The sequence below is a fragment of the Bos indicus x Bos taurus genome, chromosome 19 (genome assembly GCF_003369695.1).
Source record: "Bos indicus x Bos taurus breed Angus x Brahman F1 hybrid chromosome 19, Bos_hybrid_MaternalHap_v2.0, whole genome shotgun sequence".
Lineage (NCBI taxonomy): Eukaryota > Metazoa > Chordata > Mammalia > Artiodactyla > Bovidae > Bos > Bos indicus x Bos taurus.
This window is the reverse complement of record NC_040094.1, coordinates 39,468,212-39,490,754: the sequence shown is the minus strand read 5'-3', so window position 1 is coordinate 39,490,754 and position 22,543 is coordinate 39,468,212. Positions and strand designations below refer to the sequence as shown.

Here is a 22,543-nt window from a genome sequence, read left to right as displayed (position 1 = left end):
AGGTCATACAAATCTATGATAACATTAGTCAGGATCTAAAGCTAACCCCAAATCTGTGTTTCCAAACATATCACAGTTTGGAACTGCTACCAGGTCACAGACTGCTAAACACATTTTGAGCAGTATGAAGACAGAATGACGTGACAGTCTCTGTAGAAACTGTAAATGCTCAGTAAATACTAAATTAATATGGTGAGACCACTCAGAAGACTCACACCAGATACCAGATTTTCCAGCCTATAGTACTGAAAAACCATTCAACTGTGCAGGTTGTTCCTAAAGAGGGTCAATCTATAATAAAAGGCAAGGAGAGTTTCCAGCAAGACAAGACAAAAATCAAGGATTATAAATCTATATAGTTTTATTAAGACAAAAAACTGACAGTGTTGATATGAAGTTTACATTTAAACAACTTTTCACAAAAACCTAACACACGCCTAAAAATTACAATGGAGTTCTAGATGCAGATCAAGATGATGTCAACAACTGATGGATCTCATGACTCAAGACAGCGTTTTGGATTTTAGTTAGTTCTTAGGATTAAAAAATTTGTTTTGTTTTAAAGTGAACCACTACCCCAGTATGAATATTTATCTTCTCCTGAGACCAGGGCTTTTGAAATCATTCAACTCTTGAACTTGTGCTGTCAGTGACTGAACCCTGCCACCAATGGTTTCAAAGTTCAAAAACAGAGGCTCCAAGAGTTTTCCACCCTATGAGCACCGGCCCTTGTCTTTCCCTACTCACTTACCTCCTATACCACTCTCTGCCCTTCCCTAAATACTTCACCAGTGGCTTGGATGGAGAAGCTGATATTTGTAACTTCACAATAGGAAAAGAAAGGGTCTTCTTGTCAGTTTCATGAGTAGCACCTCTAAGACAGAATGATCTGCCTGTGTATACACTCCAATAAGACTTATCCTCCTCAACCAGTTTCCATCCCCCAAATGGCAGCTTTGGTAGCTTCTTATTCCTTTGTTGGGAACAGCATTAAGCTCAGGCAGGGAATACCTTGGCTTCTAAGTTTCAGGCATTCACAGCTTTTAAACAGTCTCTCACAGTCCTCATTTAGGTTGCCAATGGCATTTTTTGAAAGGATACCATATTCTGGACACAGAACCCAATCATCATTAGTTGTTCTTTCCTTTGTTTCACCGTTTCCCCAAATTTTAACAAAAATGATCCTAACCCATCTCCCTTCTTTCCCACCCCACCCCACCCACCCCAAATAATACACCAGTAATAGCCAAAAACTACACACATGCTACGCTGTAAAAATGCAGAGTTAACACTATCGGGAAGAAGGCTGTGTGGGTTGTGGAGATGCTCTTTGAAGATCTACAGTACCTCTTGCTCTCCCACATCCCATTCTGCGTTTTGTCCTTCATAGAAGGCCCTTTGCTTTTTTTTAAAGCAAAGTTCAGAACGGGTTGCCTTGAAACACTGACCCTCCTTCCCCTCCACCGGGATGGGTGTGCAAACTGTACAGCATGGAACGGCTTTGAAGCCCTTGGGCTGCTGTAGGGCACAGAAACTATACTGGCTCTTCAAAGGACATCTTCTCAAGCCACCTTTATGGTGTCAAGACAAGGAGAACTCCTTCTTTCCCCACTTGAAACCCACAGTCAGATGTGACAGGGGCTGGTATTCAAGAAAGTTAATTCTTATCATCTTTTTTGTCATCATCCTCTGAGGGGTAAGAATGCCACGTCAGCCTTTCCTCATAGAAGGATATGACAACCTGCGGGCACTTGACATTGGCTTCCTTGGCAGGGACCAGATCAGCCTCATCAGAGTTCTTCCTGTAGAACAAAGCACAAGAGAATTTGAGACCAGGTGCTGGTGGTCTCCTAACATGGATCTCCCAAGAAATTGGGCTTTAAAAATATTAATATATTAATTCCAGAAGTCAGGCCAGGGAAGGATGATAACATGGGGTAAGCATCGTTTACTAGCAGCTTTTAGTCAAGTAATAACCTCATATCTTCTCCCATTGAAAATACCCTCTTTGTCAAAAGCTAACTCTGAACCCTTGGGAACCTCTGAACACCCCCACACATAAAAAACATGACACTCTCAGATTCTCTGAAGGAGTAAGGGAGGCTACCATATTCCCCCAAAGCCATATCCCAGCTACCAAAAGCCCATGGAGAGATCCTGGCCTGCTAACAGGATTTAATACCATACTGGATAATAAGATTTAATACCAATCTGGCTCTGGCCAGAGCCAATGCAGGTGGAGACTTTCTTGCTGACTCATAATCACACTGTTTAACACTACCAAATACCATGCGCACACAGATAGGCCACAACTCCCAGGTGCTTTGAAATGGTGCTTCAAGACTGGGAGGTAGAAAATAAAGGGACTATTATGTAATTCTCTATATTTTTCTGAATTTTAAAATGTTCTCAAAAATTGAAAACCACATACATATTACAAGGGACTTAGGCATAAGCTCTCTCTTCAGGCCATTGGGAACATCCTAGATGAAAGCAGTAGCACAGAGCAGGCAGCAGACAGATACATGTATGAGGGGATCTCTGATGAGGCACCACACCAGACTTCTGGAACCCCAGCAACATGTATACCTAAGCCCCACAGCCCCACTGATCCAGGGAAGAGTAAGCCAGAAAGTATGTTTTTGAACAACAGATAAGAGAATGGGAGGGCAAAGAAGTATAACAGTATGGGAGCCTGAAGCAGCCTACCCCTTGCTGACAATTCAACAACAGCCTCTGAGGTAACAGTTCAGTCATTTCACTGCACAGAAAAATAGCTACTTTAGGGAAATGAACAAGTATCTCCATTCTCCAGGAGAAATAACTTTAAAATTAACTTGGTTTTATAATCAATATCCAATCTTAACTTGCAGTTACATTCAGCTATAATCTTTACACATACTAGTGAGTCAACCAAAGGGATGTAATGTCAAGCAATAAGGAAGTGCTACCATTACTCAGACTGGTCACATACAGCCACACAAAAGTGTATCATAACTGGATTGAGTAACTCCTGGTATTCTTTTCCCCCATATGCAGCACCTTAAAATTAACTTTTCTCCTACAGGCAAGCAATAAATAAGCTAAAAGAAGGTCAGGTTCAATAAACACCTAGGGAATGCATGGGAAAAAAAAGACGAGGTTTAGTCACCCACTCCAGTGTTCTTGCCTGGAGAATCCCAGGGACGGGGGAGCCTGGTGGGCTGCCTTCTATGAGGTCGCACAGAGTCGGACACGACTGAAGCGACTTAGCAGCAGCAGCAGCCAGCTATGACACTGGCTTTCAGTGTTCAAGTTAGGCCTCTCTTGCCACCTTCTAAAGGAGAGAAATTAGTATAGATACAAGTTTCCAAGAAGGTTCTAGACTGATAAAGGGATAAAGTCCCTAGAATAATGCTTCCTTGGCAAAGGCTTAGAAGTATTCATTCCTAATTTATATTTTAAAGGCAGTGACTGAGCTCCATTTTGGGGAGAGGAGAACAAGCATTTCCAACAATCAAGAAAATGGGAAGAAAGTCTTCCTTTTGGACAGAGAAGAGAACTTTGGGTTAATTATAGTTCTTAAGAGTCTCAGGACAACTGCTTTCATTAATATGTTTTATGGAGTACTACTACCACCGGTTATAGTGAAGAAAAGCAGGCTTCTCTGTGCTTAGTAAAGGGGCCTTGCTGACCCCTGCTGGCAGACTTTGCAATTGAAAACTTGCACCAACTGGAAAGGATCTAACCAGGACAAAGAAAGAGCTTCAGAAATTCTTTCCTAACCCTGAGAAGTTAACAGAATTTCTGATCCTGGGGCTAGCCCGATCTCTATTAAGAAGGTAGTAGAAAGGAAGGATGGTTCAATCACATTTCATTTTTTCCCCCTTTATTACAGAAATGAAATGTGATTCCTTCCTGTATATACCTCTCCACTCTAGATTTTCTCCCATCTCCTAAAAAAAAAAAAAAAAGGGTGGGGGGTAAAAATCTGAGAATCCTAAGGGCCCTACCTGTAACTCATGAGGCCAGGTTGGCAGTCAGGCCGAGAGTAACTATTGAAGGACTAGGCCATCTTAAAGATTTCACACCTGGGCAACTAGAATTTCCAAGGTCTACCTCTTTTTCTTTGGCATGGAACAGATGAGAAGAAGAAAAAAACCACCACCACACAGAGCCACTGGCAGACTCACCATTTCATTAGGAACATGAGTTCTCCACTGGAGTCCGTAGCTCCAATAATCCTCTCTGGTTCCAAACCCCGGGCAAAGCCTCGTGGCTTTTCTGACTGTAAAAACCAGATGGAACAATTTTAACTGTATGGGATTGTTTTCCAGACTACAGCTATTCCTGTTTTGATGACAATGTAATCAAATCCTTCTGCCAACATTTCACCAATTCTTTGGCTCTAAGTCACAAGCCTTTTAGAATCAGAGTGATTATTCCATCAAGTTTTGATGTGCTTGAAGTTTCCCCATGTGTAAAAAGGGACATTCATCTCAAGCAAAATAAATGTTCACAATTGTTTCTTCACTCTCAAAAGGTACCTTACTTTATGGTACTGAATGGATTAAAACCTGAAATAATTAAAACATTGACAGCATCTCCTCACACAAAATACCCTTGCACTTACTTGTTCTTAAACCTCAGATGTGAGTAGATTATGTGGCTTCATGAGAGCCCCCAGACATTTTTAAAGCATTAGCCTATCTAAGACTGCAAAAGGACTGAGATCCAAGCAGCAGCGGAACAAAAGTGCTGAAATTATCTGGCTATCAGCTTCTTTGACAGCAGCATGAATTCTGGGCTAGTAAAAATTCTTACTTCAAGTCTTACCTCTTCTTTCTTCTTCTTTGGTTTGCTCTCCTCCCCCTTATCTTCCGAATCAGAATCAGCTTTGCGTTTGCCTCCCTCTGATTTATCTGTCTCGTGTGCTGTTTTCTGTGACTGCAGAAACTCAGCAATGAGGTCAGGGCAATCCAGGTTCTCTTCTGGTTCCCATGTGTTATCCTCACTGAAACCAGAGGCACAAGAGTCACAAAGTTAGTACACACGCCACTGAGAGGCACAGGAGAACGAGAGCTGTTGTACTTGGAAGAGAACTAGATTCTGTCCAAGACCAAGAACTTGACAAAGTTCAAATTTCTTGGTAAGGGGTAGGGGGCTTTTTAGTATTAACACAAATTGAAAGCTGCCTCATTCAAAAGAAAGTTTACTTTATCTTTGCAAACTTGCATCAGTCTTAAGCCACACACAAACCTGCTCATCAGAAATTGGTCATGCATGATAGCATTTCGTACATGTAGATCATTTTCCTAATTAGACTATAAGCCATGGAGGCCAAGCCAGAGTCACAATGTACCCATCAGAGCACCCTGTGCCCTGTGTCATGCACATTATCAGTCTCCTGAGAGACAGTTGGTGATCGGATGAACAGATCTTTCTGGGTGAATGAAACTTACTCTGAGAACCCCTTCCACTTTAGGAGATACTCCACTTTGCCCTTTACCACTCGACGGTCTAGAACTTTTTCCACCACATATTCTTCTTCCTCTTCTTCTAGCACCTCCTCCACTTTCTTCTTGTTTTGTTTTTTCCCCATAGTGCCCGCCAGCTTTCTGGTATAAAGGATGACGCTGCTAAAATGATAAAGGAAATAAAAAGGGCATTAGAGCACTCTTCTTAGAGGAATATGTGGATAAGAAAACCAGGGATATAAAAAATGACTTTAATAGGGCCCAATGCTGTTATTAAATGTTATGCCTATTCATTTTCAATAGCCAAGAGTTTTCTGATTATGATGAACTAGAAAGTTAGTTTTCTAAAAGAGCTCCAACTAGTCTCACAGCAAAACTTCTTTATGCCTGCACATCCACTTAAAATTTTTATACTCATTCTAAGTTTAAAAATAACTCCCAATACTTCTTTACTTATGATATCTAAAGTATTACATTAATTTGAAAGAAAAGCAATCTTCCCAAAAATAAGGTCTATACATCAAACCTAAAATATATATAACCCGCTGATCCATATTTTCTCCTATTTTCTGAATGTTTTTCAATTTCACCAAAGTATTCGACTTGGATTTTTACTATGGCAAATGGCTTATCCTATTTATTAGACATCTAGTTTAATTTTCCCTTCTGTATATGCATATATAATATATACAATTCTTCCGCATTGTTAAGCACCATCTCTTTTGAGTTCCCTAAAGTTTTTTATGTGATTTTCTTTTCTAAGAATGCCACCATTAATTCTCATTTGTTTTTATTCTTTTTATTTCTAAGTCTGAGAAAGATTCATAAAAATGCCAGAATGACCATGAGATTCTCTAATGAATTTGGAAGTAAGTATGAGAAAAAAGATATCACAGATAACAAAACCTGTATTTTTTGTGTAATATATCATCAAGCTAGATAACCTCTAAGGCTTCCCAGGTGGTGCTAGTGGTAAAGAACCCACGTGCCAATGCAGGAGACATAAGAGACATGGGTTCAATCCCTTGGTTGGGAAGATCCCCTGGAGGAGGGCATGGCAACCCACTCCAGTATTCTTGCCTGGAGAATCCTATGGACAGAGGAGCCTGGTGGGCTACAGTCCACAGGCTGCAAAGAGTCAGACACAACTGAAGCAACTTAGCACAAACACACAGTAACCTCTAAGGGTTTTTCCAGTCCCCTACAAATCTGTTCTCTTCGGTCCTTTGTACAACTCATCTAACTGCTGGGTAGGCATAAAGCCTACAACTGTGTCAGTAGGTGGCGCCATAAGATACTAATACAATAAAATTGATCTACAAAACTGGCTGAAATCTACAAACTGATAGATCAGCTACCAACAGGAACTATAGAGACAAAAGTATGGCAGATGATCCGAGACAACAAAGTGGTTACTACCATGTTTCATGTTTGTATTTAAGGCAGTGCCAATTTGGGGGTTAAACTGCTTATTTCTAGCATCCTTGGGAAAGGAGTCTTACTGAGTGAAAGTATAAACACTTCTATATATTTTTAAACTGGCATGTGGACAGAATATATTTAGAAAGAGCTCACCTATAGACTATATGAAATAAACCTTTCATAAAAATCAGACTCACCATTGTGAATCAGTTACAGTATCTAGGTAGTTTACATTCTGAGATATTCTCATTTCGGTACATATGAGCAATTCGGACTAGTGAAACAACAAACATTTGGTTGGCTGCTAGAAAATTTTAGACACTGCTGGAGACTGGAGATTCAAGAGAGTAAGTAATGGTCCCTGTTTTCCAGAAACCTGTCTGCCAATTAAAAATAAAGATACCTCTTCCACTAAAGGCATTCTGAACTTTTCACATGAAGAAAGTTTTCTGAGGTGCTTTTAGTGTGGTCTATGGCAACACCCAATGCCCCTGCCCACACAGCTCAAACACACCTCTATGCTGACTCTTCTTCATTTACATTTGCTGATCTCTCTTCTTTTACAAACCAAAGATTTTGTTTTCCTCCCCTCCCCCACCCCTCTATGTTTTAGTGCCACATGAGTTTTCCTTTTCCTCTGTTACTGAACAGACTAATCAATGCATTGAATGTCAGTTTTGGCTTATTATTGGCTATTGTGCCTCTGATTCAAAGGCTGTTTCTTCTTCCCGGAGGGAAGTATTTTCAGGTTTTCAGAATTCTGATTGCCACGATAAGCGTTATTTTATCAGTAAAGAAAACAAACCTAATTTTTCTTTAGGGTAAGTGCTGCAGTAGTAGCTGCTCCCAAGAACAAGTGCTCTCTTTGCAAGATTTATCTTCAGTCTTTGGTTAATGTGCAGAGAAAAATAAATTGACAGTTACCTTTCAACAACAAAGGGTACCACAACTCCCTACATTAGTTTGGACTCAGAAATTAGAAGCCACTCCCTTTCTAAACAGAAAGAGAACAGTGGTTTACAGACAACTCCAAACCAGTAATCAACCTTCTTCTAAGCAATTAAAGAAAGTAAAGAAAAGGCAGTCTTATCACTCTGGCTTCAGAATTAAGAGCTATTTATCTGTGTTGTCTACATTAATAGCTGTATTTGTCTTACAAGAAGTCCTGCTACTACAAAATAATGACAGTTTTTACCTCATCTCTAGCTACTGGGAAATCTGGAATGAGACTTTTTGATTTTCCTCTTATTTAAACTCATTGTCCTAAAAGCTCAAATGAGAAGTGAAGAATGTAGAAAATAGACCTCCACTTCTGTCTTGAGTTTTCTTAACTAGCTCATCCCAGCACCTGTCTCCAGGTTAGATTCTTTATATTGGAGATTCTCAGCCAGGCTTCCCAATGTGAGTTTTTTCCTTATTTACTGGTACATCTCTGGGGTGCTGAATAAGCCATTTGTCAAAGTCAGTAGAGAAGTGGATTAAATACACAACTCACTCTTCCCACAAAACCAAGCACTTTCAGACAAGCCAAAGTGAAAGTGTTAGTTGCTCAGTCGTGACCAACTCTTTGCGACCCCATGGACTGTAGCCCTCCAGGGTTCTCCATCTGTGGGATTTTCCAGAATACTGGAGTGAATTGCCATTTCCTTCTCTAGGGAATCTTCCTGACTCAAGGATCAAACTTGGGTCTTCCGCATTGTGGGCAGACTCTTTACTGTCTGAGCCACCAGGGAAGTCAGACAAGCCAACATTCCCTTAAATATTAACAGACCAATCATTTGCATGTACTTTCCAAACTGATAATGTCAAGAGAAATCCCCTCTCCTTGAATATGGCAGTCTCCAAATACCAGCAGTAATACCTGGAAGGAGGGCTCTCAATTGGAATTGCTTGTCAAGGAAATTTCAAAGTAACTCAGATCAGAGTAGTAGCACAATGGAAAAATGCCATTAGTCAATTCTATTTGCCACTCTCTCTAAATATCCTGGCAACCAAATTATAGCATAAAAAGTGCCAAAATCAACGAACAAAGGGTCAAGATATATACCAGAACATCACAATGTGTACACAGAGGTGAACAGTTCTAAATTAACTCAGAAATCTTAGTCCGTGGACAAGTCTTCTTAAGGCTCATCACGACGTTTCAGACAAAAATACCTATGATCAGTTAAGCTGCTATAATTTTTACCTAAATGTTTAACTGGATCTGCCACATTTAAAAAAATTTTAACTTTTTTCTGTGCTGGGTCTTCACTGCTGCACGCAGGCTTTCTCTAGTCGCAGAGTGGGGGCTACTCTAGTTTTGGTGCACAGGTTTCTCATTGCAGTGGCTTCTCTTGTTGCAAGAGTATGGGCTCTAGGGCACCGGGGCTTCAGTAGCTGAGGATGGCTGGTCTCTAGAGGGCAGACATCAGTAGTAGTTGTGGTGCACAGGCTTAGCTGCCCCAAGGCATGTGGGATCTTCCCAAAGCAGGGACTGAACCCATGTGCCCTGCTTTGGCAGGATTCTGAACCACTGGACCACGAGGGAAGTCTGATAGGCCACATTTAAAATGCCTAGAAAAACAATACTTTACATTTATATTGCACTTTACAGTTAATGTGCTACCACAACTCATTTGATCTTTGAAATCATCCTATAAAATAAGCCATTCAGATGTCATTGACACCTCAGAGATAACACAACACATTTACAGGAAATAAACCTCCCAAGCTCACACAATTAATAAAATTATAGCACTTCAGTATGCACATTTCCTAGCAGGGCTGGGCTAATGACCCTGCCACACACACAGATCTAGGAGCTAGACCAAGGAACAACATAACACTTAAAGGGAGATTTCCCTCCAGTCTGTACAAGGATCCCTCTCTACAATCTGTCATCAGTAAATAAGTGACGGACAATGATTTCTTTCAGTTAATATCTTGAATATGTATAGGTGTTTAAAAACTACTTGGTCTTTTCCAGTGAGTCTGCTGATGTGGAGAGCACACTCACTTGAAAAGACCCGCATGCTGGGAAAGACTGAAGGCAAAAGAAGGGGGCGGCTGAGGAAGAGATGGTTAGATAGCATCACTGACTCAGTGGACATGAATTTGAGCAGACTCTGGGAGATGGGCGAGGACAGAGGAGCCTGGTGTGCTGCATCCATGGGGTTGCAACTTAGCAAATGAACAACAGCTGTTAATTAAATCAACAGGTGTGACAAAGTTTTGGCTTTTAGGGCCCCAGGAGTCTTCTGAGTCTTTTAAATTGACAAGTGCTGTGTGCTCAGTCGTTTCAGTCATGTCCGACTCTTTGCAACCCCATGGACAGCAGCCCGCCAGGCTCCTCTGTCCATGGGATTTTCCTGGCAAGAACACTGCTAGGAAAATGGGTTGCCATTTCCTCCTCCAGGGGTTCTTCCCGACCCAAGGATCAAACTCACATCTCCTGCATTGCAGGTGGATTCTTTGCCACTGAGCCAATAGGGAAGCCCTGACAAGTGCAGAATTTTGCATTTTTGTTTCTTAGCAAGTAGGCTAATGCCAGTTTTAAGAACCCAAACTTGTTATATGGTGTCCCAATGAATCTAGGAATAGTGTAAATCTGAAGCAAGAGTCATGAACTCATAGTTCTTTAAGAGAAAAAAACACAGTTGAGATTCTCCTAGACACCCCTCCACTCTTACAGTTAAGAGCTAGAAAGTGGAAAGGAGTAACAACGCTGCTTGCAGGCAGAAGACAGTGAAGTATCAGACACAGGATTAGGCATTCTGTTTTTGAACACAGGCATACCTCCAGACCTCTACAATAAAATGAGTCTCACAACTTTTCTCTTTTCCCAGTGCATATAAAAGTTGTTCACACTATACTGTAGTCTACTAAGCATGCAATAGCATTATGTCTAAATAACCAATACATATACCTTAAAAATACTGCTAAAAATGCTAACCACCATTTGCACCTTCAGCAAGTCATAATCTTTTTGCTAGTGAAGAGTCTTGCCTTCATGTTGACGGCTGCAGACTGATGAAGGTGGTACATTATGAAAGATTGGGTGGTTATGACAGTTTCTTACAATAAAACAATGGAGTTCTCCACATTGACTCTTCCTTTCATAAAGTGCTTTCTTTGTAGTATTCATTCTATTTGATAGCCTTTTACCCACAGAACTTCTTTCAAAATCGGAGTCAGTCCTGTCAAACCTTGCTGTTGCTTCATCAAATGAGTTTGTATAATATTCTGAATCCTTTGTTGTCATTTCAACAACCTTCACAGTATCTCCACCAGGAGTAGATTCTATCTCAAGAAACCACTTTTTTGGCTCAACCATAGGAAGCAACTCCTCATCAGTTTAAGTTTTATTTTGAGATTGCAGTAATTTCCTCTTCAGACTCCCCTTCTAAATCTAATTATCTTGCTATTTCCACTACATGTGCATTTCCTTCACTAAAGTCTTGAACTCCTCAAGGTCATCCATAATGGCCAGGAATTAACTTCTTCCAAATTCCTGTTAGTGTTGATATTTTGACCTCTTCCAATGAACCACGAATGTTCTTAATGGTATCTAGAATGGTGAATCCTTTCCAGAAGGTTTTCAATTTTCTTTCCCCAGATCTATCAGAGGAGTCACTATCTATGGCCATTATAGCCTTACAAAATGTATTTCTTAAATAATAACACTTGAAAGTCAAAATGATTCCTTGATCTACTGGCTGCAGAATGATGCTGTGTTCACAGGCATGAAAACATTAATCTTTTACATCTCCTTTAGAGCTCTTGGGTGACCAAGTGTATTATCAATAAGCAGTAATATTTTGAAAAGAATCTTTTTTCCTGAGCAGTAGGTCTCAACAGTGGGCTTAAAATACTGTAACTTTATTGTGTGCAGCAGATCTTTTCACACCAAGTATTAGTTTTTCCATGTGAAATAAATTAAGATTTAAAATGATAAAGTTATTGTTAAGGAGATGCACTGGGCAATAGAAAAGCTGAAGAGTTTTTGTTTGAAACTGGAGAACAGAATAGTCTGGAAAAAGGGATATAAGGAAAGTACCATACATTCTAAGACCAAAAACCGCAGGGGGCCATGCTGTAAACTGTGTTGTAAACAGATTCGCTGTCATCCAGGTTTTGTTATTCCCTTTACAGAACAGTCAGATTAGAGTTTTAAGGGCCCTAAGATTTTTGAATGGTAAATGAGCACTGGCTTCAACTGAAAGTCACCAGCTATCTTAGCCCCTATAGAGTCAGCCTATCCTTTGAAGCCAGGTATTGACTTCTCCTCTCTTGCTATGACTTTATCATAGCAAGACGACTACATGGCATCTTCTTCCAATAGAAGGTTGTTTCATCTACACTGAAAATATGTTGTTTACTGTAGCCAACTTCATTAATTATTTCAGCTAGATCTTCTATAACTTGCTGTACCTTCTACATCAGCACTTGCACCACTTGCATCACCTTGCACTTTTAAATTAGCAGACAGCTTCTTTCTTTAAATCTTACTAACCAACCTCTGCTGACTTTTCTGCAGCTACCTTACCTTGTGAGGCTTTCATAGAAATGAGGAGTTAGGGCCTTCTCTGGATTAGACTTTGCCTTAAGGAAATGCTGTAACTGGTTTAATCTTCTATCCAGACCATTAAAACTTTCTACATATGAGCAAAAGGCTGTTTTGTTTTCTTATCATTCACGTGTTCACTGGAGTAGCACTTTTAATTTCCTTCAGAAACTTCCTTTGCATTCATAACGTGGCTAACCAGTGCCTATCTTTGGCCTTTGGCTTTTAACATGCCTTCCTCATTAAAACTTAATAGTTTTTAGCCTCTAAAGTGAGTGACACAACTTTTCCTTTCACTTGAATACTTAAGAGGGCATTGTAGTGTTATTAAATGGCCTAATTTCAAGGAATAGGGAGGCCTGGGGAGAGGAAGAGAGACTGGAACAGCTGGCAGATTAAGTTCTGCTGTCTTAAATGGGCATGGTTTGTGGCACCCAAAAACAATCACAATAGTAATATCAAAGATCACTGGTCACAGATCACTATAACAAATTTAACAGTAATGAAAAGTTTGATGTATTGAGAGAATTGCCAAAATGTGACACAGAGACATAAAGTGAGCAGATGCTGTTGGAAAAATGGCACTGACAGACTTATTCGACCGACACAGGGTTGCCATAAACTTTTAACTTGTAAACCTTCAATTTGTAAAAAATCCAATTATCTTCAAAACACAATACAGCGAAGTGCAATAAAGTGAAGTCCGAGTGAAAGGGTATGAGAAGGATCTGAGAAGACAATGAGCACAGCTCCTGATTGCCATCACATACATGAATTATAAAGGGCTACCCCAGAACTTCTAAGCTGATTTCTTGCCAGCTTTCAGAAAGGTCAAACTCCAGATGTGAGGACAAGGTAATATCTACAGACCTCTGAAACCAGACCAGTAGGGCATTCTCAGTAAATGCCAAGGTAAAACACACTGGTCTGGTGAGTCTATATTAAGCAAGAATTCACAGGAAAGCAGACCGTGAACAGAGAACTTTCACCTAAATGAGAAAAAGACTCACCTATGGAATTTATAAATACAGAAGTCTACATCCACTGAGTCAAAAAATAGAGTATGTGTATTATTTTTTAAAATATTTTGTTTTTCTAATTGTAATATATGTATTCATATTCAATTACAAAATTACTTAGTGTAGGAAATCAGTTTCCTTCCTCAAAATCTGTCTTTGTCCTTCTACATGTAAACTGACCCAGATGTACATATGTGAAAGTAGATATTACAGTTCTATAATTTGCCTTTTAATAGAATGTATCTCTGACATTGTTCCATAAAGATCTCCTTTCTTAAGCTGCACAGTATTCCATATGTATGGACACACCATACTCTAACCACTCACCTAGTGATGAAAATTTTGGTTGTTTACTATTTTTTATTATTGCAAACAGTGTTGCTTTGATCACGGCATCTCATCTTTAAAAGCTCCTTAGGCGATCTGATGCACATCCTCGGAAAAAAGCCACTGCTACAAGAGGACTGACAGAAGCTACATTCCTCAGTAAATTATTGCAAACACAAATCAATTCTTATACTTAGCGAAAAGGTAGGTGAACATTTTACTTTCTCCATAAAGCCCATTATTCCAGCCCATTTAGAATAAGGCTGGAACAGTAAGTGATAACTGATGTTCTTGAAAACAAAACCTCTATATCATCTTCAACAGCATTCACTCTACACCTCTTTTCTCCTAGCAATGACACTGGAAGAGTACTGCTTGAAGACTCCTTATAATTCCTCTAACCAGATGAAAGCTAGCTAGTATGAGCACCAGAAGCATATCTTTCCTGTCCTCGATCTCTCAAAACTATGCCTATAGGCATTATGTGTATTTACTGCAAACTCAGTTTCCTCATCTGTAAGACAGGTGTAATAACTCCATGGAATTCCTCTGGGGTGAGCTTTTTATGACCTTCTGGCATTCATTATCTATTTACATATCTGTACCTACGTTCTACTTCATTAATTATGTACTGCTTTAAGCATAACTCTGAAATCCAGTGCAATGGGAACTTGGTGAGAAAATACCATTTTTTTCCCCCTTTGTATATGGCTGAAATTCATGGCTAGGTTTTTCAAAACATCAGAGCAGCTCCAGAACACACTCAAGAAGGACCCAGATCTGACTGATAAGAATGACGAGTAATTACAAAACAGAAACCAAGATCTCATTTCTGGAATACTGAGAGAGAAGAGCTGCCAGAAACTGAGAAATCACATTTCATACACCTGAAGTGTAGAAATTCCTTATGTTCTTTATCTCATCCAGGCAGAAAAATAAAGACCTTGTAGTAAATGGCAAAAGGAATCCATCTTCCTATGAAGATAGATAGGTGAGGAAAAGGAAGTAAATTCTGGATACAAACAATGGAAAATTTCAACAGAATTATTTGCAAAAGGAACTTTAAGATTTCTGGAGAAACTACATAAATACCAAGTCAGTTTTAATGATTTATACGGTAAAGTTCTATAATAAACTTCAGAGATTATGATTTCAGGCTCTGATTTTACAGATATACTTTTCAAAAAGGTCAATTACTCAATTAAATGAATGGTCTAAGAATTCATGTAGCTTTTACTGAGTTCAGGACAAAATTATGACATTGATTTCTCTCTATTCATACTCTGTATCTGGTTTCTTACTAAATCCTGTTGATTTTTATCTTAAATATCTTTTAACTTATACATTTGTCGAGTCCACTACTACCATCCTACTCCAGGTAACCACCATCTCCTGCCCGGGTACCTCCTAACCCAGTTCATTCTCAACAGCAGCCACTGATGTAAAAATGAAGACCTCCATACCATTAACTGCATTTGAACTGAAGACCACTGCATCTAACCCTCTCAATCACGATTACCTTGCCCTTTGCCCCATTCTCCACTTAACCACCTCCCTTAACTAAAATGCCCACATAAGAAGCATCCTTGAAGCCCCAGACTAGGTTTAGATTAACTCTTCCTGTGAACATACTCCTACATCATCTACTGAGCGTCTATTATGTGTGAGACACTAGAAAAATGGGGAGACCACCACAAACAAAATTCCTGGTCTCTTAGACTTTATATTCTAACGTGGACAAATAAGTGAGCATGAGTGGGAGTGTATGCACGCATGTGTCTGCAGAGTAGGGCTCAGACAAGCAGCAAGAAAACACTAATGGGACTTCCCTAGTGGTGCAATGGTTAAGATCTCGCCTTCCAATGCAGAGGGTGCGGGTTATTGTCAGGGAGCTAAGATTCCACATGCTTCGCCACCAAAACATAAAACAGAAGCATTACTGTAACAAATTCAATAAAGATTTTAAGGAGACAACTCGGCAAAACTTAGAAAAATATACCAAATTTAGAGAACAGTGGGTTCAAAGTCCTAGGGTGAGAAGAGCTTGCTTTATCTGAGGAACAGAAGTGTGGCCAGGTAGAAAGAGCTAGACTGAGGGAGCAGCAGACAAGAACCAGATGATAATTACTGCGCATTTCACTCCCCACTTCATTCCTTCTTCATCTAGCTCCTTTTTCCATTCCATGTTTTCCTGACCTGTCTTTTGCCTCTAGCTTAGGTTCAAGGCCTAGTCAGTTAACGGCATAAAAGTTAATGACTACAGCTCTACAGGCTTTTAATACCATCTATTAAAAAAAAAATCAAAACAATAAGCATTTACTGAGAGCCTGGGTGGTAAAAGGTAACCAATTTATTCCAGCTAAAGCATTGAAAGCTTCTGAAAGTTCCACATCACAGGAACCCCTTCGACCCAGGCAAATGGAACTGTTGGGCTAGGGTAGCAGGATCTGCACTCACAGAAGTACAGGCTTTTGAAAATGCCATGAAGGTTAGTAATAACATATAACTTTTGCTGAATACTGAACACTTAATGCATAGAAAGGCACTTAATTCAACTCTCACAACAAACACTATTAAGTCCATTTCAGGAAACTAAGGCTTTCTGAAGCACAGGAAAATTCCCAAAGTCTCCCAAGGGTAAGACACAGAACCAGGACTGTAAGATTAAAAACATACAAAAAAGTACAAAAGCAAGTGAAGTCCATTTTCATTTCAACAGAAGAAATAACAGGAGTATGTAATAATTAGGAAAAGAAATATAAGCAAGAATAAGTAGCCACAAAAGTATTATTGGGGTTTAGAAAAATAAATAGCTAGGGTGACTAGAGGTTTTGAAAAGTCAGGATTTGAGGTAAGGCTCCAACAGCATTTGAAAAGCAGGACTGGAGGGAGGCAATTTAAGCCCAGGGAACTACTGTTAACAAATGCAATGAGGCACTTCTGAGGTAGGCAGGGTGTAAACCATCTTGGGTGGGAGTAGACTGAATAGGAAAGCAGCAAGTAACTGCTACAAAATTTTCTGCAGTCTCCTCCTCCTTCCTTAGAAAGGCCAAACTCCTCAGTGTAACATCTAAACCCTTCAGATTCACCTATTCCAGACTCCCACTTCCCTCACAAATCTTACATTCCTGTCAAAACAGAAAACTATAACCTGAACACACTTGCACACTTCCTCCATGCATGGATTTGCTCTTTACTTAGAAGTGTGTGCGCGCACATGCTCGGTGTGTCCAACTGTTTGCGGCCCCATGGACTGCGGCCTGCCAGGCTCTTCTGTCCATGGAATTTTCCAGGCAAGAATACTGGAGTGGGTTGCTATTATCCTGTCCAAAACTAGTAGTCAAAATCTTACCCATCCTTCAAGAGCTAGAGCAAATGCTACTTCTTCCATCATGTCTACCCAACTTAGCCAAGTATTATTTCTCTTTTTCTTGTAATTACCAAAGCATTTTGTTTTTATTTTTACTCAGACACTCAATTAAAGGTAGGTCTGGACCTGGCATACGGTGCTGAACCCCATATGGGCAATAAGAATGGATGTCTCAGAATCAGATAACCAAGGAACAGAGGTTGAAAGCTCTTAGCTTTTCAGGGAAAGTTCAGCAAACAAATTGGATTATGATCAGTAGCATTACCAGACATCGAAAGGCAGGTGAAGGCATGTATAGAACATTCAATTTGTAGTCCTTCTGACTCATGTTTCTAAATGCTTTTAGTTCGTCCGTTAGCTGTAGCTGTTTGTGAGGCAAATGCTTTCCAGATGGAAAACTTTACTGAGCAAAAAACAAGAATTTGTGCCACATACCCAGTGAGCAGGACTTTTCTTTTTAAAGGAATCCCTGTCCTCGAATTTTGGGATCTAGGACTAGAATATCAGTGTGAAAATAAAATTAGAATTTTATCTGAGATGTGTCCAAAACTTTGGCTAACTCCTTTTCATTGTGCTGATGTAAATGAAACTCTCTCTCTCTATATATATATAAGCCACAGGTATCTGTAAATATTAGCAAGACACAATGATACCAGGAGCAAATCTTTTAGTTTAAAATGAAATAAGTGATTAGAAAGCAAGACCAGAATTATGACTAAGTTGGAATTAAAAGCAGATACCAAAGCATTCATAGACAACAAAACAAAATCAGAATAATGACACTAACTTCTCAAATACCACAGTTGTTAAGCTTTCAACGTGTTAGCTACTATTAAAGAAAGGCACAATTTCACAGACAAATCAGGCCATCCTCTCTTGGTCAGCAAATCACAAAAGGTTAAAGGCAGTAACTCAAATACTTACACGATCAGAATTTTGTCCTTATTCAAATAACTTCTTCAATTAACCTTGGAAAGGCTATTCAAGTTTTCAATAGACATTGCTATTGAGAAATACCTAGCTCCATACAAAGGACACAAAATTTTCAAAATACTTACATAACAGAAAATATTCAAAGTACTATATAGCTTGCTGTTGAAAACCCAGATCCTGAGTGCTCTCCTAGTCCTGGCTTAGGGTATTTAAAAATGCCACTTACACAATCTGCATACCTTTTCTGTATTTAATACCCCGGGTGACTATATTAAAAACGGAGGCTAAGACAAGAATGCCAAGGGCAACAGTTTCATTCTGCCAAATGTCATAGAACAAAAACAGGCAAATTGATTACATAAATGCACAGAGTTATTCTGCTAACACAGGGAATTCTCAGGAAGATCTCAAAGCCCTATCCATTCATTCAACAATATGAAAGAACTATATTTTAGTCTTGGATGAACAAGAGCCATGGCTCATCCTACATGAACCCATAAACTAGCCATTAGCATCTTATTTAAAAAACTACCCAGAAAAGTAAACTATGATGTAAAAATTCATCAAATACAACAGAAAATCTGTTATACCATCAGAGACAGTATACAAAAAGGGAAGATTTCATTGGTAAACTACTAGAAAATGACAAAAATGCATCACTTCTCTTTAAGTGGTGTGAATTCAAAAAGAAATATTTTCCTAGTCTCTAAAATGGTCACCAGAAGATAGAATGGTTGCTTCCTTTCTTTAGATGATGATAAAGATATTAGTATCCTGTAGTCAAACTGCAGGATAGAGTATTCTTTCTCGGTCTCCTTTAATCAAGAAGCTAGAAGCACAAAGCTATATGATATTTACATTTTTAATGGGGAAAAAAAAAAAAATTAGGCTACAGCAGCCAATGAAGAAAACAGCACCACAGAGAAAATTGTAAAGGACTCAAGAGTCTGAACTGCCCTAAAGCTTTATCAAGGAGTGGCCGATTCCAACAATGTGCTCTTCAATCATATCACTTTCCATATAAATATCTGTAAGCACTTTGGAACACAGACACTAATTTCCCAACTGTATTCCTGCAGCCATTCCAAAATCTTGGACCTTTTAAAACTATTCCAAAATGCCGACCTGAGTCTTAACACAATTGAGAAGGGTTATCTTAAACCTCCGGCCAGAGGTTCTGGTATAACTGATCTTCTTGTAAATGCCACCTCAACAGAGTCGAACCAGTAACACGTCTGAGTGCAACAGCAATCCAAGAAAAACCTTCATCTGAAGTTTTGAAAAAGGGGTAAAGTAGTGCTCCCTTCGTGTTCAAATTTTCTAGCAAGGACAAGCTGGCTAAAAAACTTAAGAGCTCAAGGGAAAAAATCTCACAATCTCATGAACTTTTCCACGTTCTCTCTCAACTTCCCACACCATCTCACAATCTCTCACTAACTTCATTCCTTAAATATGAACTCATCTACACATTTCTACAATTTCACTGCCTTTTGTGACCAACAACAATCCCAGATAAAAACGTATGTATTTAATTATGAATTAAAGCAAGAGTTGCACTGGGACTTTTTAACTCCTTAAAGGAAACACCGAGTGAAGGAAGGCAGGAGAAAACCTGGAAAAGATAATAAAATGCGTTCCATCTTTTTTCCACACATTATTCTTACAGCCGATCAACCAGGAAGCAAGCGGTGACCAGTTTTTCCCTTTTCTTGTGCAAGCCTCGCAGAAAAGCTCTCGGGACCTCCGCCCACTTACTCTTAACAGTTTCTCCCCGCCACCCCCAGTCCCCGAGCAAAACCAGGCAAATACCACCCCTCCTTCTAGGCCCTTCCCCAATTTACTCAACAGACCTCCCCAAAGCACTACGCTTTGGGCTGCCCTGCCCCCCACCCCCTTACAATTTCCTCGAAGTTACTGCTCCGCAACTCCGCAAGCGGAGTTCCTATGGCAGCCCTGGCGGGACCCAATATTCTCAGGTTACATTTCTAACCTCGGGTCTTGCAGTCGTCAACCCTCCCTACGTTGGTTCAAGCGCCCAGGCTGTCCCGTCCGTCCTCTCCCCAATTTACTATGTTTCCTCTCCAGCCCAATCCCCCAGCCGTCCACCCAACCCACGTAGCATTGTCTTGGTCTACTCAGGCCGAAGGGCGACGCGCAAATGCTCGGCCCATCCCAAATCGCTTCAATCTCTGGCTCCGGACTCGCCGCCCCGCCCTCTCCATCTTCTCGCGCTCTTCGCCCTACCCACTGCGCCCGGCAGAAGGCTCGGCGCGGGGAGGGAGAGGGACTCGGGCGTGCTCTCCGCTCCTAACCTCCGCCGCGAGCTCGCGGCCCCTGATCCAGGGCTCCCGCCGCCGCCGCCGCCGCCGCCGCCGCGCGCCATCCCCCCGCTTGCCCGCCTCTAGCGGGCTCTTCACCTCAGAGCAGCGCCCACAAGCCCGAGAGGAATAGGTGTCGCGCTACTGGCGGGTCTTGTCCGGCCGGCCGGGGGAGTGGCGACCAGAAAAGCAACAAGCCGGGTGACCACTGTCGAGCCCCCTCACTGAAGCGGCGTACCGCAGGCCCCTGCCAACGGCCCTCCCCTCAGACGAACAAAAGAGCCTCGCACTCTGCGCTGCCCGCCGCCCGCACCGCGCAGGCGCGACGACCCATCGCACAGCAATATGGGACTCGGAGTCCATCCCGGACTACAAGACCCGAAGTGCTGCGCGCCGTCCACGGCGCCACGTACAGTTTGCGAGGGTTTCGAGAAGTTTTAATTTTTCAACCGCTAGTGCCGAAGCGACTGTAGTTCAGAACGCTGCAACCTAGCAAACTAAAACGTGTGGTTTTATAAACGAACCCGTTGATGTTCGGTGTAAAATATAAACCACTTTTGGACAGTAGTTCACATTCTTGAAAATTTTGAGTCTTATTTCTTATCAGGTCTCTATAAGGCTTTCTCACCAGATCTTTATAAGGCTTCTAGTTCTCATCGTTGAGATTAAAGTACTTCCCCTTCGATGCCTTCCTTGACCTCCTAAACTAGGCTAGGTCCCCCTGGTAGGTGTCATTCATGATATCCTGAACTTCCCCCTTAAACTGGCTGTACGAATGGGAGGCTTTAGTGCCGAAACCCTCAATATCCGTGAGTACCCTTCCCTCACTCAGCCTCCTCAAAGATACACAGAAATAGGCAAAAAACCTGTTTCTTATTCTTTGAGACAAGTGTCCTAGTTTTGATTTCAGCTAGACTGCTGTCCCCAAACCTGTTCATGTGGAAATTCGGTCTCATGATAATGTTCACCCTACTTTACTGTTATTAATTAGTGTCTGTCTTCTTTGTTGGACTTAAAACTCCACTCCCGTTAGCACAGAAACCTCGGCCCAGTACAGCGCCTAACATAAGACAGTCAAATCAACATTTGTTGAATAAATGATTAAATAGGTTAATATGTGGGCTTCCCTTGTGGCTCAGCTGATAAAGAATCTGCCCGCAATGCGGGATACCTGGGTTCGATCCCTGGGTTGGGAAGATACCCTGGAGAAGGGAAAGGCTACCCACTTCAGTATTCTGGCCTGGAGAATTCCATGGACTGTATATTCCATGCAGTTGCAGAGTCTGACACGACTGAGCCTGAGCGACTTTCACTTTCACTTCTCAGGTGGCTCAGTGGTAAAGAACCTCCCTGCCAATGTAGGAGACGCAGATTGGATCCCTGGGTCAGGAAGATTCCCTGGAGTAGGAAATACCAACCCACTCCAGTACACCCCTGGGGCAACCTAGCGCACGCTCGTAGGAGCAACTGAGCACGCACACAAATTAATGTTCTTTTCCTTCTTGAAAGAAAATGGAGGTGATCAAGCTTTCTTCCATCTCTTTTCTTCACATCACATTCGTGAGGTTTTTCCATCTCCCCCTTACTCTACATTTCCTTGTTCAATTAGGATCTAAACAGAACGTCTACCAAAAAGTGACCTTTCCCCCCTTACTTGGAATTCAAATAGCTTTCTAATCAGAAGAAAAGGAGAAAGGAAACGAGTCTACTGCACTCCACCCCAGAAAGCAGGAGCCTGCATTTATATAACAGTTTTGCTGAGTCAGGTACCGTACAGAGTACGGTAGAGAACTAGGGTTCTACAGAAATATTCTAGAACCTGTAGTGGGTTCTAGAGAACTGCCATGTAAGAATAAACCCAGCCCAGCGATATCATAAGAGTTTTGCTGAAAGACCTATGAGAGAGGCGAAGAGGGCAGTTCTTCTCAAGACATTTTTGGGTTGGGTGTCCAAAAATTCATCTATTCACTCTCTCCTGAAGTACATTAGTTTGTTTTAGATAATTTCAGTGATAGAAACTTAGTTGTAATACTATTACTTACTTCTTATTGACTGCTTATTCCCCAGTTCTACAAATCTTAAGTCTTTGATCAATATTATTTAATCCTCTCTTTAAAAAGCGTGCATGGGGGGACTTGCCTGGTGGTCCAGTA

General features: G+C 40.8%; 1 protein-coding gene across 3 annotated transcripts; it reads right to left on the bottom strand.

Moving 5' to 3' along the window:
• Nucleotides 1-336: 336 nt before the first annotated feature.
• On the bottom strand, nucleotides 337-20,709 carry CBX1 (chromobox 1). Of its 3 annotated transcripts, none has more exons than XM_027519617.1 (5): nucleotides 20,490-20,709; nucleotides 5,442-5,618; nucleotides 4,816-4,993; nucleotides 4,173-4,267; nucleotides 337-1,802 (listed from the first exon to the last, which is right to left on the bottom strand). In XM_027519617.1, the coding sequence occupies exons 2-5, from the start codon at nucleotides 5,579-5,581 to the stop codon at nucleotides 1,658-1,660; spliced, it is 558 nt and encodes a 185-aa protein (XP_027375418.1). In that variant the 5' UTR covers nucleotides 5,582-5,618; nucleotides 20,490-20,709; the 3' UTR covers nucleotides 337-1,657. The 3 variants fall into 3 exon arrangements, with proteins under 3 accessions (XP_027375418.1, XP_027375420.1, XP_027375419.1); XM_027519619.1 differs by having other exon boundaries at nucleotides 20,629-20,646; XM_027519618.1 differs by lacking the exon at nucleotides 20,490-20,709 and adding an exon at nucleotides 20,063-20,193.
• Between the last annotated feature and the right edge of the window lie 1,834 nt (nucleotides 20,710-22,543).